Source organism: Streptopelia decaocto (genome assembly GCF_964273445.1).
Source record: "Streptopelia decaocto genome assembly, chromosome: 13".
NCBI classification, from domain to species: domain Eukaryota; kingdom Metazoa; phylum Chordata; class Aves; order Columbiformes; family Columbidae; genus Streptopelia; species Streptopelia decaocto.
In genome coordinates this window covers 6,673,952-6,690,457 of record NC_138668.1, presented here as the reverse complement: position 1 = coordinate 6,690,457, position 16,506 = coordinate 6,673,952, and the positions used below count along the sequence as shown (strand labels likewise).

The 16,506-nt window shown below is 51.6% G+C and overlaps 1 protein-coding gene across 2 annotated transcripts in view; it reads right to left on the bottom strand.

The window, feature by feature from the left end:
- The window catches only part of PRKCB (protein kinase C beta), a 104,438-nt gene that overhangs the window by 23,888 nt on the left and 64,044 nt on the right, over nt 1–16,506 (bottom strand). For both annotated transcript variants that reach the window (XM_082064800.1, XM_082064799.1), the window contains exons 6-10: nt 13,912–14,068; nt 13,393–13,527; nt 11,798–11,894; nt 7,188–7,334; nt 2,696–2,869 (exon numbers count right to left, since the gene is read on the bottom strand). In XM_082064800.1, coding sequence (XP_081920926.1) covers nt 2,696–2,869; nt 7,188–7,334; nt 11,798–11,894; nt 13,393–13,527; nt 13,912–14,068 — 710 coding nt within the window. The remainder of the gene's footprint in view (nt 1–2,695; nt 2,870–7,187; nt 7,335–11,797; nt 11,895–13,392; nt 13,528–13,911; nt 14,069–16,506) is intronic.

Here is a 16,506-nt window from a genome sequence, read left to right as displayed (position 1 = left end):
CTTGCAAGACTGCCAAAACCACCTGCCTAAACACTGGCCGGATGTTTCTCAGGGAGGAAAAGCTGTGGATGCAGGTGTGCAGGATGTGACCCAGGCTGCCTGCGGGTGGATCGGCCTTGCCAGCAGCTATCGTGCTCCAACCTGCACATGTGCCAGCAATGGATGAGAACAGCAAAGTGCTGTGTGACATCAGACCCGAGTCACCCTGCTTACAACGAGCAGCTTTGTGCAGCCCCACAAACCAGCTGTGGGGCTGGAGCTCACAGACCCCATCAGCCCCAAACCACAGAGCGAAAGATGAAGGCTGGAGCACTGCCAGAGCTTCAGGTGTGCTGTATTACATAATAATTCATAATATCTCCCATTTTTCATTTCTTCCTTAAATAAACCTTGCCCTGTTTTGAAGACAGTAAGGACAAGGTGCCCAGATGATATGCAAATGTGAACATTATCATAATAAGGGCTATAGAGTGACCGGGTATCAGCTCCTCCGTCCCTGTGATACACAGCCCAGCCCCATAGCGGGGCGGCCCCAAAGGTGATTAAACCTGGTACCCAACGGGCAATCAGGCTGTGCTAAAACATGTCGCACTGGTGGGGCAGAAAACAGAGGTTGGCTTATCAGATGATGGAGAATTTCAGAGTGTTCCCTCTATACACATGGCCTCTGCCAAGGCGTCACTCCCGTTTGGCAGCAAGGGACAGGCCACCAAAGTCACCTTCAGCAGCCGCTGCCACATCACTCAGCCTATGACAGTCACTGGAAAGCAAAGCGGGATTATACTCGTTTGCAGCTGCTTCCTAAATATATCAAGCAACTTCAAGAAGGAAGAATATTGAAGAGATGGTCTCTTGAAACAGACAGCTGAGCTCTAAAAGCAGGATCTGAGCTTTCCTCAGCTGGGCGGAGGAGAGAATATACTGGTGCTTCAGAGGGAAAAACAAACCATCATGAATAAAGCAGCCAGATGGCTGGAAGAGAGGGATGGGTATGGAAAGCTGTCCTGGATCTTGTCTATGGCAGAGAAGGACAGGGGCTGGCCAGGTCTGGAGCACCTGAACTCCCTGAGCAGCAGCAAGTGTCAGACAGGTAAATCCCCACTCGCACAGTGTGCAGGGGCTGCTGATCCCCTGTCCTTTGGCAGCCAGGACCAGCTCCGGGGGCTCCCCAGTCCTGTCGCCTTCTAATTACCGGCTCGTTTGGCCCATCCCTTTCCTGGCTCCAGGCTGTGAACAATAGTCAGAGCCAGGACAAACAGTCAAGTCCCCATCTGCCCATTATTTGTCATTTCTCAGTGTCACCAATGCTGCTGAGCCCTTTGCTGTGGATCCTTGGAGGGGAAGGGGGTCGGCAGCGAAGGTATAGCTCACCCAGGGACACTCGGGGACAGCCAGGGACCCATTGAGGACACCCAGCTCACCTGCAGACACCCAGCTCACCCCTGCAGTCCTGGATTCAGAGCCAGGACCTTTTCACAGCTGAGCATCCCGAGATCCCTCAGGGCCCAGCACGGGGCTTCTCTCACCCTTCAGACCCACGCAGGAGCTCTCTTGTTGCTTGTCTTCACTTTTTCTTTAAAATGCAGATTTCCAGCTTTTCTCTCTCCCACCAGTCGCTGCACTAACAGCCCTGGCTGAGATGCGCTCTGGACTGTGCTCCCAGAAATCAAAGTGCTTTGTGCCAGCATTTGATAATACACCCTGCTATACATTTTGATTACATTACAAATACGATTACTATTAAGCTACTATAGGTCTGCCAGGAATAATCCTGCGCTGACTCACTTCAGATGCCAGAGAGATGCTGTGGGAAATAGCTTCTCCTGCCACATTTTGATTACTGTACTGCAAAGCCGGTCCACAGGCTTTGAATACACTGAATGTGTTTGTTAAATGAAATTTCTGGGATAATATTAAAATGTAATCCTCCTGGATAGCATTGTCATCGTTCCAAAGGACTCTGCTGATTCCCGCTCCCCGTTCCTGCTGACACGTACCTGGACACTGTCACTCACAGGCTGCTCAGCAGTGGGACAGAGATCGCTTTCCAGGCCCCCTGTCACCTTCCCCACTGCCCCTCTCTGCTTCTGATTTGTACAAACTCAATCACACGCCCACTTCAATCTGAATTTCCTGCAGTCTGTATTAGGTTTCACTCTTTTCTCCGGTTTTTGATCACAAAAATGAATCCTGAGACAAAGCACAACACTTTGCTGTTGGATCACAACGGACATCGCGGGCTGGGGTCACCTGAGGGGCTGGGAAGTCACGTCTAATGCCACCAACATCTGCCTGATGACAAAATCTCAGGGGTGAAGATATTGTACATGACCATCTCCAGTTTAACACACACGCTTTGTTCATGGCGGCACTTCTGTGAGCAAATTGGACAAGGTGCGAGGTTGCCAAGGCAGAAAATACACACCTGCTTTTGCAAGTGTAGCGATGCACATTGAGAAAAGAAACACAAATAAAAGCAAAGGTGTGTTTTGGAAAAGCTAAAATATGTGACCAGGGCGGAATTCCCTACAGCTCTGCCCACACAGGAGCCCTGCAGCCACTCAAACAGACACTGGTCCCAGATAACTGGTGACACTGGGACTCACCAGTGAAGCCAAGTGACTCAGACCTGGTCAGGTGCCCCGGCTTGGTGTCCAGGGCTCTGTGCAGGTCCGGCTGCAGCTCCGGCACTCACCATGGTCTGGAAGCAGGAGTGGAGCTGGGTCAGGAACGGCGGCTTCCCAGAGAGAGCCAGCACACGTTTTTCCACCATCGTGCACTCTACGTCATCGTCCTGGATAACGACGTCCTTCTTCAAGATCTTAACGGCGTAGAGCTCGTCTGTGCCCTTCCTCTCCGCCAGCATCACCTGCACCAGGGAGGGGACACATGTGGGATAAGGAAAAGGCGGATCTTTGATGCTTCTAGCTTGTCATGACAAAACAAATTTAGAAGTTAAAAATAATGGCTTGCTTATTATCCTGTGGCTCCTACTAGAATAACTCTGAAAAGAGATGCAGGTGTCAAACAATGAAGCAAGCTACCAGTGTTTTTTCCAAAAGTGTTTAGGAACTTGAAGTCTAACAAGTAATACAACTGTCTCCTTGCCACCGCGTCACCTCCAGGAGGCCAGTCCAAGGGGTTTACTGATCTGTGAGCCACAGCTCACCCTTCATCACCCTTCATACCCAGATGGGCCATGGTTCAGCACCCTCGGGGTTCAACCAGCATCAGGGGAAGGAGCTTGAACACACGAGTCCATCAGATTATGAAGTCGTAAAAGCTTCAAGTGGAAAAGAGTTAGTATATAGCCAAGAGCAAGGAAAAACCAGCAAGATTTTCTCTGCCTCGCAGACCTTCCACAACACACACAGTGACCAAAACCCAGTTACGTGCTGGGCTGTCACCCAACCAAAGCCCCTCTCCTCCAGAAGAATCCAGCCAGCCTCTCATTTCAAATGAGTTTTACCCATCTGCAGGTTTATTTATTTCAATAAATGGGATGCACTGCTTCTGCTGGTGCAAATTGCCCTCATTAATCACATTAGCCCCAGTGAGGATTCCCAAACCGCTCCACCACGCTCCATCAGCGTAAGCTGCTCCTCGGTCTGCCAGCACATAAACTGGCTCTGAAAGCACACTCTGCTCCCCATGCTCCCTCCTCGCACTCTCTCATCACTTTAGATGCGAGTACTCGGTGGAAATGAATTGCTTTCCATTTGAAAGCATCTGCAGAAATCCTCCAGCCACATCATGAACCGGAGTTCGGATGTGTTGAAAATAAATTTTGAAAAGTCAACATAAATTGGGTGGAACTGAAACGCATTTCAGGCTGTGGCAGATGGGCAGAGGGTCTCAGATGACTGCGGAGACACGAAGGACAGTGGGACTGACCCTCTTGTCAGCTCCAGGCAGATGACACAGGGCTGGAGCCCCACGCTCCCTGCTGTAACATGCCCAGCTGCCCCATGGAGCCTTGGACTGGGGACAAGGGAGGGGACAAAACCCAGGGACTGGGGACAAGGTAGAAGACACAGCCCAGGGACTGAGACAAGGCAGGGGACACAGCCCAGGGACCTGGACAAGGCAGGGGACACAGCCAAGGACTAGGGACAAGGCAGGGGACACAGGACTGAGGTCTTGAGTGCCCACCCGCTTGTTAGAGTAAAAATAACTGTCCAACGGGCAGAGCGCTCTGTGCCAGCACGTGGCTCTGGCTCGCTCCAGCGTGTGGCCGTGGCCCCGCAGAGCCTGGCTGTCCTTGTCACAGTCAGGATGAGCTGGGATTTGTGCCGGGGCTCCTCAGCACCAAGTGCTTTGGCAACACAGTGACAGTGACATTTCCATCCGCGGGGCCAGCGGCCACACACTGCACTCAGCTTGCTGGCAGGGCTACCAAGCGGACTGACAGCGTGGCAGTGACTTCAGGTACTGATTTATTTACTCACTGATGCTGGAAGAAAGTTGAAACCCGGCACCCGGAGCAGCTCGATGTGCTGCTGCGATGCAGCCCAGCAAGGCACAGGCAGTGAGACCTTGGCTGGTGCACCATGTTAAATGCAAAAAACTGCTCTAGGGCTTACAAGGACTCTAAATATTTCATGTGGGAGCTTCCCAAGGACATGGCAATCCCCAGCCACAGCTGAGCCAACCAGCCCTGCTCTATTGAAACATAAAAGGCAAAAGGACTTTGCAGCTACTTAAAACTCAGCTGTGCGACACCAACAGTGGGGAGGCCAAGTGTGAGAGGGTGTCTGGGCGAGCACATGGGATGTTGAAAACCCCTGTTACCATATTTCCCTCACATCTGGGCTGGCAGAGCGAGCAACTCCAGAAGTGTATGTCGAGACTAATGCTGTAATCACGCTGAATTTGCATATGCAGAAGAGATTGCAGGCTCTGGGCTATGGCCAACCCAGGAGATACCTCTGCACTCCGAGGGATGGGCACGAGCACCAGCAGACAGGCTGTTCTCCAGGCAGGAGACAGGGCTGCTCGCAGGTCGCGGAGTGGATGTGACCATCCCCAGCACTGTCCCTGCCCTGGCAGTGTGGTGCCATCACGGCAGCTCGAGCGCAGAGCCACAGCCTGTCCTGTGGCACAGAGCAGCTCAGCGCTCCCGGTGTGCGAGCAGCCGGCTCGGCGCTGGCACGATGGCATCGCCGCTCCTACAGTGACTGGGGCACAGCCCTGGGAGAAGGACACAGCCACCAACGAGCCAGCTCCAGCGACGGCTGACAGTGACACAGCGAGTAAATAACATGATCAGGGGCCAGTGCACCGTAAATACAAAAAGATTCAAAGACACGGAGGTGTCATGGTTTGGTGACGCCCTGAGCAAGTTGTGCACAAGGCGTGGGGTGGGACACGGGAGCGTGTGCCCAAACCCCAGCACGTGCCCGGGCTGCAGCACAGCCCTGCCAGTCGGGGACCACATCTCTGCCCACATGCCAAACGCCACCAGCACTGCTGCCACAGCTCCTGCCAGGAGATTACCACAGGACGGGAAAACACTCCCCCATTGCACTCTAGTCCATAACTGCAGAGGCAAAAGAATCAGCTCCACTCAGAAAAACACCATAAAACCCCCAGAAAAGACTGACAGCCCGATAGCATGACAGATTGATTAGCTGCAAAAATATGAGCAAGCCACATAATTTCACTTTCCTCTATTTATATTACAGCAAAGCAAACCCCGGGCAGGCTGTGCCAAGTGCTGCCGCCTTCAGTCGGGAACATGTCCCCTGCCCGTGCCAGCCCAGCCCAGGATTGTCACTGGTTCCAGCTTTCAGAGATCCACGTGGGGATCTGTGGGGGGATCTGTATGGGGATCTGCACACCCTGCCTGGCTCCTGCCAAAACCCTGGCACCTTGGTGCTGATGCAAACCGAGCAGGCAGCACAGCATCCCCTGCCCTGTGGCCAGGCACCCTTGGCTGTGCCACCCCGCTGTCCCCACGCTGGGGGACGACAGCGATGCCAGGGACAGGAGGGGACGCTTCCCCGGCGAGGTGCAGGCACACGTGAGGCTGATTCTGCATCCAACCGTAGAAACCAACGTGCTGTTTTAATAAGCGCTAATTAGCATATTTATAACATTCTGTTCCAGGGAACAGTTTCTGTCACACATTCTCTTATATAAGCCATGAAGCTGACTGAAGAGTTTGCTAATGTTTCTCAAATTAAAAGAAAAGAGGGGGGGTAGGGAAATACAACTACAGAGTTTCCAGATGCCAGGCACAGACTTCAGAAGGGATTAAGTGTTGGGAGGGAGAGAAAAGGGGGCAAAAGCGACATGGAGACTGGGAAATCTGTACATTTCTGCAAGCAGCACGGGCACAGTGCACGGGGCTCCCCCGGCTGCCGAGCCACAGAGGTGGCGTAAAAACCACGGAGTAACAGCAGCATCACTGGCAAGGGACCGCGGGCTGGTGCTCTGGGTGCTGGGGACCCGCAGGACCCGCCCGTCCTCCTCCTGGCACAGGTGTTTCAGGGGGTCTGTAAGCTCTTCACATCCAGGCAGGGAGGCTGGGACATCCCGGAGCTCAAACGCCAGCGGCAAAAGCCTGGGGGGACACGGGTGGCAGCTGGGAAAGGTGGGTTCACCCCTCGCACTCAGCAGGTGATGGGTGAGTACCACCCCCCAGCCTCCCCTCCTCGCCTCCGCTACCCGCCCAAGGGATGTGCCCAGAGGCAGAGCAATATTCCCTGTAATGAAGGGAATTCGCTAATCAGAGCAGCATCGGCCCCCCGTCACACACGACAGCAGCCACCCGAGGAGCGCGATTTCTAATGGAAATCATGACAAACTTGGCAAGACCCCATGAAAATTGAAGGCTCCAAGTCAAATAATTACTAGAAGAATGAAATTCTGTTACCACTCATAACCGGTCTGGAAATTTAATTAAAATGTTCATGTATACTTGTAATTATTAGAGAATAAAGTGGCCAAATAAGAAAGAGTTTTAAAGACATTGAGTATCTGATTTCTGTGATCTGATCAGACATTTTGGTTCTTTGCCACTGTGACCCAGCAGTCCCACAGTCCAGATGGGCTCCCATTACCCCGACACCAGCGCTCCCAGCAGAGCAAGGACAGACCACAGCAGAGCAGCCACACGGCTGCAGCACAGAAACGCCACTAACGTGTTAAACACAGCAAGCGCGAAGGCGCATGTTGTACCACACCTTCCCAAAGCTTCCTTTTCCCAGCACCATCAGGAAATTGAAATCCGAAAGTTTCATCCGATCTCTGCTCCCGTTGTTGTCGAATTTAGAAATGGCATTTGTCGTCTTCTCATCCGCAGCCTTGGACCCTGCTCCAATCTTGGCTCTCTGCAAAGGTGGAGATGGGACGGGGAGAAAAGAGATAAAATTACTGAAAGCGGTGTGGAGACAGGTCACTGCAAAACCAGCCCCTGCTCCTGAAATCCCACCTTAACCAGTTCTTTCCCAGGTCAAACCTTACCCTGAGCTATGGGAACCTTTTCTGTAAGGGTGACAGGGACGGCCCCAAGAAAGGCACTGGAGATGTTACCAGCCCCAACACATTGCACTGTTTGGCTGGTTCCCAGTTAACCTCTGCAACAGCAACTGGGAACCACCTCTGCCCATCACCCGTGACCGCAGTCCCCAGGTGCCTGGGGAGAGACCCCGGCCCATGCTCCAGCTCATCCGAACTATCAAACAGAGGCTAAATGAGGCTCGTCTTCTCAAAGCTGAGCTCTGCCGCTCACCTCACCAGGAAAGGACAGGTGAATATAAATACATTCAGGTATAATAGTGGACTTTTCATCCAGCTCCACCTCTGTTATTATCTGATATCGAAGAGAACTGCACTCCCGTGCCAGTTCAGGCTGAATGTAGGAAGCTACAAACACATTTTGAACAAACCAGAATAGCAAGTGCTCCTCCTGCATCCCCAAGCAACCGCGCAAGCTGCCGCAATCACAACTGCTTATTAAGGAGCCTCACAAAACCCCCCATTTTTAACCACCAAATCTCATCGGTGGCTCAGCACCCCCTCATTGGGCCGGGGCTATCTAATTTGCCGAACCACAGTTTGTAAAAGCTATCTCACAATTTATTTGGTTTTAATTTTTAGAAGTATGAGACAGTGTAAGGCTTGCACTGAGCTCAGTCTAGCATGAAATTCCATTAACCCGATTCCAGCAGTTCAATTTGGCTGCTGCTCGTAGCTCCTCCAGATAGGAGCTCACAAGTAATCTCCAGCCTTTGCTGCTGCTAATTGGTTCTTGCGAGGTTCTCCGTGCTGCAGAATTCTCCATTCAAGGTCACTTGCAGCACCTCCAAACATCTGAAAAACTCCTGCACTGCAAACTGTAGGGGTGGTCCCCCAGATTTGCAAACGCCGTTGTTGCTACCGCGGCTCTGCACCGCGGCAGAGGCTGAAACCGGCCAACAGCTCCTGGCAGAGCCGCGCACAGCACGGCTGTTTGCAACGGGGAAACGTGCACACGCTGGAAACCAAAGAAAGTCACCTCTCCCCAGATACAAGGGGTTTTCCTCATTGTAATCTTCAGCCTTTTGCAACGGCCCCAAAAGAAGGGGATACCCAGCCAGAGCGCTTTACTTCAAATGGGCTCATGGGAAAAACAGCAGCTCTGGCACCAACCAAGAGCTGCTCATCAATCCTGGTCAAGGAGGGACCAGCTGTGGGGACCCAACCAGAGCGGGCTCTGCGCCCCACAAGCCAGCCCTGCACCGTGGAACTGCCTTCAGCAGTCCTCACCCCCTTGTGTTTCAGAGCTGCCTCCAAAAGAAACGTGTACTTAGCAGCAGGCAAAACAGTCATATTCTGTGAAAGCTTCCTAAGGACTCTATCGCAGCTGAAAAACAATCTTGTCAGATCAGATTTGACACTAAATTAACCTCTGTGAAAACAAGCTGTAATAAAATCCAAGGGCAATATTATGCTTCCATTAAACAATGTCGAAAGCACAGTTCTACTGAGCCCATAGTCCCACACGCCTGCAGCCCCGGGCTCGGCCGTGGGACCCTGGGAAACACTGACCGACATTAGGGAAGGCTTCCAGCCCCAAGCACAGCGGAAAAGAGCAACACAAAGCAGGGGAAAGGATTTTCATTTGCTTCATCCCAGCAAAAGGGCCAGCTCCCAGTAGAGCGTTTCCAGCAGCACCTGGGTGTGAGAGCGACCTCAGGTGCCTCCAGTCACAGCCTTGCACTTGACACGAACATGCAGCATCCTGGTGTGTTCATAGGAGATAGGATGAGGACACAAACACAACATGACTTCCCGGATAGAGTAGGCTCAGCATGTTGATTGGCCAGGAGAGGGAAAGGTCTTTCCACAAAAGAGCCCAAAATAAGGGTCAAGGAGATTTAAAGATTGTCATCCCCAAGTGAAGCGTCTTAATTTGCTATCAAGTGTCTCTAATATCTATCTCTGAGTACAAATGTCCTCTAACTTGTTTTTAATATGCTCCTAATGCTCACACAATCTCAAGACCTCTTTAAGGTTTACAACTGAAGTGTGCCAAGTATTGCTCACTAAATTTTTTCTAAAAAGCACTTGACCTTTGTTATCCAACTCCATTTGTCACAGTTAATTTACTACATCTGAATTTATGCAATAGCAGCTGACATTCCCATCTATCAAGCTATTCCAGCGAGCAGCTGATAAAGATGGAGCAGAGTTGGGGGGGATGTAGCTCTGGGCTTTTTTCTTGTACTCTCCTGTCCAGCCCTGGCCATGGTGGGCAGGGGGCTGCAGGAACGGCAGCAGCAGGACCCGGCCAAGCACGGGGAGCTGCTCCTGTCCCAGCCTGCGAGCATCCCCGCAGCTCCTGACACCTCGTGCCTTCCAGCTGGGTGTCTGTGCAACGTTAAGTCCGCTCGAAATATCAACCTGTCATGTGCATCTCTATTGTCCTATTGATTTGCGCTGCCCAGGAACAGGCGGGATCAAACAGCACTAATGCAGATCGATTGAAGGATTCTTTTCAGTCCTCATTGTCTGAAATGCTGCGACAGCACCTGGCTGCTCCATCACAACCAGGTCCCAGCGCTCTGCTGCCCCTGGGGACAGCGGCACAGCCACCGCTCTGCCGGGCAGGGATTCTGCTCCCCGTGGCACTGACTTGCTCACGAAAGAGGATGTGATGGGGAAGACACGCTGTCTGGACTGGGTGAGGGAGGATGGATTACCCATGTCATTGGAAACCACATTCCCGCTCCTCCAAGTTGCCCCCAGGCTCACAGCCCAGCAGCATTTCTGCCATTGGCGCCTCGGTGCAAAGCGCTGTTGGGGACGGGGACACCCCGTGCCAGACCACCCAACCATCCCCCTCCTAAACCCCAGCCCAGACCCCATGCACGAGGCAGGGCACAGAGGCTGCCATGACTTTTCACCGCTAAGAAAGGGCTTCTTTCTGAGATTAGCTACAAATCCAATTATAATAATATCTTCATTTATCTTGGTTAATTATATTAATTCATAATCAGCAGCATGACATAAAAACCAGACAAACAAATCCTATTATATGGCACCTCAGAACAAGACTGGAACTGCTGTACCAACAACACATGCACATGCTGACATCAGGAGCACGGTGATATCAGGTCATCTTGGGACATCCAGGATATTCATCCCACTTCAATTGGAATACAGTGTTTGAAAGACATTAAATGAAGTATCTCCTTATTTAGCTACGCTATACTCACTCTGGCAAACACAAATTGTGAATTATGTAACCCTAACAGGAAGACAGACATTGTCTGAAGCAATGCAAATGAGAGGGGAACATTTGCTATGCTGCTTGTTTGCAATAAGAAAAAACAACATCATAGAAATGATGGGATTTCAGACTCTTCTTACCCGCAGGAGCAGTGACATGGGATCAATCACACTCTTAGTGGAGCACAAGGCGCCAAGCAAACATTACACTAAACTGCATCGTGCAACATTCTCTGCTGTATTTTCAACCTGACTTAAGTGCCAAAGAATCATTTCTATATCTCTCATCTCCTCATCCACCAGAAACGATAGTTCCCTTTCCCTAGTAACCTACTGCCTGCTTCTATGCCAAAGTCAGACACACAGGTCACTGCACTTTCAAACCAGAACGGAGCACTCCAGAATGGCAACACGGATGGCTCATTCCATGTGCTACAATTAAAAACCATACTCATAATCCCACCAGAAAACTGGACGCGAATGAGCCCCACACTGCAGCTCCTGGTGCAGCTGAATTCTTTTGCCTTATCTTGCTCTTCCGCAAACCCCCACGAAGTGAAGCTCTTGGCTCATCTCGCAGCTCCCCATCATTCCGCTGGGCAGCTGCTCCTGCTTCCCGCATCCCCTGTGCTGGAGGAGCCACAGGGATCCACGGTGTGACCAGATCCCTGCTCCAAGCACCTGTGGTTGCTCCGGTGTCCCCTGTCCTGGAAGCACCATCCTGGTGTGACACGACCCAGCGAGGCAGGAGCTGCTGCAGGTGCATCACAAACTTCCCACTCCCACACCGGCCTTGTTAATTATTTAACATAACCAAAACATTGCTGGAAAGCTTCACATCTTCAGGGTGACTTTTTTTATGTTAAATGCACCTGAACGACTTACATTCTGCACACGCTGCTGACAGTTCATGCCCTGGAGCCAGGCATGCCGCAGAAAGGACTGGGAGGGGGTGCAGTATGGGGAGAAGGAGGACTGATGGGCTGCACCCTTGCTCCCTATGCTGCTGGAAAAAGCCCCTTGCTGAGGGCATGGCAGGTAATGAGGAAAACCCTTGTGTTCCCAAGAAAAATCAATTCACCTCAAATTTCTGCCTCAGTTCCTCGTTTCCTTCTTCTCCCTCAGGAGGCACCGGGACGTTGAAATACTCCCCCTCCTCCTGGCTCAGCAGCTTAAACCTGGAGGGAGAGAGTGAGATCCTCAAGTCAGGACGGCAGGCAGGACCGTGGGCAGGACCACATCTCCTGCTCCGAAGCACAGCTCTGCCTCCGCTGTACCTGCCTCAGGTGGCCCTTACCCAGGCTTAGAAGACCTCCCCAAACCCCACACCCCCAAACACAAACTCAGCCAGTTCCCAAACACACCCCCAGTGCAGGGATGTTCCCAGGATCCCATGCTGGAGCGGGACCAGCCCAGAAAGCGCATCCACCACCTGCTGCCCTGACACCACAGAGCACTGACGCCTCTTCCAAAACACAAGCCTGACCCAAAACGCCCCAGACAAAGCACACGTCTCTCATCATGGCCACAGGCACACGCCTGGGTGAGCTCCATCCCACCAGGTGCCAAGGGACTCTATGGGGGCAGCACACAGAGCCTGTCAGTGCCAGAAACCCTGGGCACAAAGTCAAGATGCTCACCAGAACAAAAAGGAAAAAAGTTTAAGCAGCAATTATCAGAAATCATGGGAACATCATACCGATCTGAGGTATTTCACACAGCCACAGGCAAAGCCCATCGAGCCCCTCCTGGCCGTGCAGGTTGGTATCAGCTGTGTGTTATCTACAGGGGCTGTGACAAACAGCAACACACTGTTTGCATTATATAAGGATAGACTCTTCCTTTGAGCTTGTTTTCTCCATTAACTGCAGCTGTTTCAATATGAAATACACATCAGAGCTCCTTCCAGAGCTTATTCTAAATGCTATAACAAGGAAAACTATTTAGATTTCCACTGACATGAGTTTTAAAAGGCTGGGAAAAGGCTCAGCCTTTGGGCTGCGTCAGAACCAGCAGCACATCAACCCCGGTGAAACAAACAGATCCTCAGGGTGATGGGGAATTTGGGGGCAGCGCCAGCCCTGCCTGGATGGGGGTTTCCCAGGGAACAGCATCCAGCGCTGTGCAGACAGCCCCTCTGTCACTCCTCCTCCTCCTCTCCATCCCCTGCTTTACGTGACACACGTATGGCCTCCACAGGGGCAAAGACACAGTCTGGGGTGTTTGATCAATTCGTGGAATGTAAAATTAAGACCAGGCAGGTTTTGCTTTCCAAAAGACGTATAACATGTATTTTCAATTATGCCACGGAAAGGTAACAGAGCTCTCAGGCATCACTGGCTGGGGAAGAAAAAGAGGGAAATAACGTGGCATGTGTCCTGCTGGGGGAGATAAAATGGAAATGAAGAGACCCATTCAGTGTGGTGTTACAGACCCACTGCGTTCATCTTCCGCACGGTAACGAGCAGTGGCAATTACACACTTGGGTAGCATCCCTCCTTTTATTGAGCAGGGCCAGTCCGTGTGCTTCACTGCGCTGCTCCCGCCACAGATCACAACTGGAAGCGTGTCCCCCCCTCACAGCCTTGTTCCCTGCACGCCTCAGGAAACCACATTGCCAAAGAGATAAGGACTGCTTTTTGCCCATAGTATTTTTAAAACAATTACAACTCTTACCATCCATCAACTCCCATCTTCTGCAGCTCAGAGATCCCAAAGGACAAGGAGCCCATGAAATCGTTCCTGCTGGTCAGGTCCCAGTCCCAGATCTCCACAGACAACCGCCTGTCCTTGTCCGTCTCCTTCAGCTGGCTGGAGCGGGGGAAGGAGAAAGGGACAGGTTGATTGTGGAAGCCATTGCTGTCCCACCCTGCCCCTCCACGGCCATGAGAACACGGGTGCACAATGAAGGGACGGCCTTCACCGACCGCTCAGCTCTCCAATATTTAATCTCCCCAACTGCATCCATTTCAAACGGACAATGTAGAGGTCCTGCCCTGAAACACTCAGCTTTGATCAGGGTCAGGGCAGAGGTTTGAGCATTTCTGAGTCACGCTGACGGGACTGAAAATAACCATTTCTCAGCTGAACCAGCTTAATGTCTCTGAATAATTAAATCAGAGCAAATACAATCACATGAGTTCTTAGGGGTGAGAAAAATTAGTTTACAAGTTTAAACATTTTTCTTGTACTTACAATTTAAATGTCTCATTCCATTCAGGATTCAGGGAGCACTTGATAGTTTTGGTCTTCTGTTTGCTTTCATTTTTGGGGTCAGGGATTAGTTTAAGCTTCACGTAGGGATCTGACAAGCCGTTAGGATCCATAGGAACTAGGTTTTTAGCATCTCTTACTGGAGAGGAGAAAAAGGATTAAATTCAGTATTCAAACTACAAAAATACCCAACAATTGACAACTTCCCTGTGTGCCAAGGGTAAGTGTGAAATCAGTGATTAAACACAGAATTAAAACCGAATTTGTGCAGACACGGACGTTGCATGAGAAACGACATACAGTTACCAACGCAAAGCAAATCCAGCTCTAACGGACACGGAGGCTGATGGATCAACACAAGAGATTACTCTCACTCTCTGGTAGGATAATTTGTTGTTTGCTCTCAGCTTTAAGAAGTTTAGAGCTGCGATCCAGCAGCAGAGATTCCCCAGCCTGCAGAGACGAGGCGGGAGCCAGAGCTGCCTCCTGCCCCTTGGAAAAGGGCAGGAACGACTTCATGGCCGACAGCCCCCGAGGCAGCGATGCCAGAGACCTCACCACGATGGCTCGTGACCCGGACAGGCTGCATCGCTCTGCTGTGAGGTCGCCGCAGTCAGGGATGCAGATGCAGCAGCTCTCAGCATCAGCTTTTACAAAGAGCTTTCCCTGCTCCTGTGCGAGCAGCAGCTTTGCTGTCTGGAAGAGGGGTAGGATTGCAAAGGTCCCATTCCTGCGGCCGCCCCTCCCGCAGGTTGTTTAGGCAGCAGTGGTCTCATTTTCCCAGCAGGGATGAATTGGCAGGACCCACGGACCCTCCACTCCAAAATCTGCCATTGTCCCCAGGGAGAGTAATGAGGTGGGTTGGGGACACCGGAGCAACCTAAAAGCACTTGTGAGAAGATACCCAAGGAGGATTCGCCCTTCCTGTACCAGGCAGGACCAAGGCTGAAAATTTGTTTAAACAGAAAACAGACATCTCAGGAGGACAACAAAACATCAGACCCAAGCAGCTTTCAAGCTTCACCGGTTATTACTGATTTCTTAGATATCACACAGGCTGCTCCCCGAGCCACCTGAGCCGCCCTCTGGGGACCCTGCATGGGTACAAACCACGGCGGTGCCAGCAGCACCTGATGGGTGTTACCTGCTTCGTATCACCCCATCAGATAATGAACGTGTAGAACCCCACGAGATACTGAACCTGCACAGCCCCGCGTCTCCCTCCACCCATGCTGGGACACAAACAGCATGGCTTCATTTCCATTATGTTCTGACAATTACCTTCACGTGCCATTTAATAAGTGATATTTTATTTTTAAGTTTGGACAGAAATACCAGCTCCGCACTTCAGAGGATGCACAGAGTTTTCTGTGGCTTAATTTGGATTCTCCATCAAAATCTTCTGTGGAGAGCTTTGTACCATCCAAGCAGAAAGGCTTGCAATCTGCTGTGTGAAATCTTTAACTAATGAGTTTAATTTCCAAGGGCCCCACCATGGCTCTGCACTAACACAGCCAGAAGGCCTTCCTCTGCCTTGCCCCTTATCAGAGGGGAAGAACACGTATTTTCTCATCATCGTTATAAGCCTTTATCTGTGACTTTTTGATAGGACAAAAAGCAATCTTTAGAACCACGTTCTTGAATTATAAAACACAAAAGCCTATTAGAAGAAAGTCCCACAATAGGTCCTGCCAAGGCACCACCTGACTGGCAATGAGCCCGCAGGGGACACATCTTCATCGGGTTTGTACACGAACAGCAGGCATTGCTTTTGCTGTTCACAGAGGTGGGAAGTGTCCCTGTCCAGCAGTCCCCAGCCCAGAGCCCCCCCAGGTACCCCCCAACCCTTGCACAGCTCCATCCTTAACTCCCAATTGGTCCAACATCATCACAACTGCAGGGATCTGTCCCCTTCCACAGGCTCCTGCTGCCATCCGAGCAGGGGACAGGGACCCCCTGCCCACACCCCAGGGAATGATGCTCTCAAGTGTCCAGCTGAGCCTCTTCACAGCCCCTGCACCTCTGCTGGGCTTTTACCACCTTCCCTTCCTGGCTTTGAAATCATTATGCAAAGGTATTTTCAACAGCCCTGGCCACCTGCAGCACAGGGGGATGTCGGTGCCTTGTGGATGATCCCATCTCCACACCAAAAGCCAGTCGCTGTGGTGCAGAACCAGCTAAACTGGGGTGTCATGGTACTGGGGTACGAACAGTGCCTGTCCCAGCCCCAGTCCCACTCCCAGCACTTGGGCAGCACAGTCCCCGCTAGTCACCATCATTCTTCACCCACCAGGGGGTCAGCACAAATCCCCGGGGGCTCCTCACGCCCCCAGACAGATGGTACCGGTCATGCTGTGAGCAGCAGAATCAGCCCCAGAGCTGGAAGGAGCTGCTGGCACTCGGGACGCAATTCAGACGATGTCCCCTTACAGAGAGGGGACGTGAAATTGTGTCACACTGAACGAGCGCTCTGGCTTTGATTCACATTGCACCGTCCAAATGGGCAGCGTAATATCCTCTGGAGACAAATGAATAAGCCTTCATCATTTATCAGGCCATTGTTCACTTCTTTAAGGA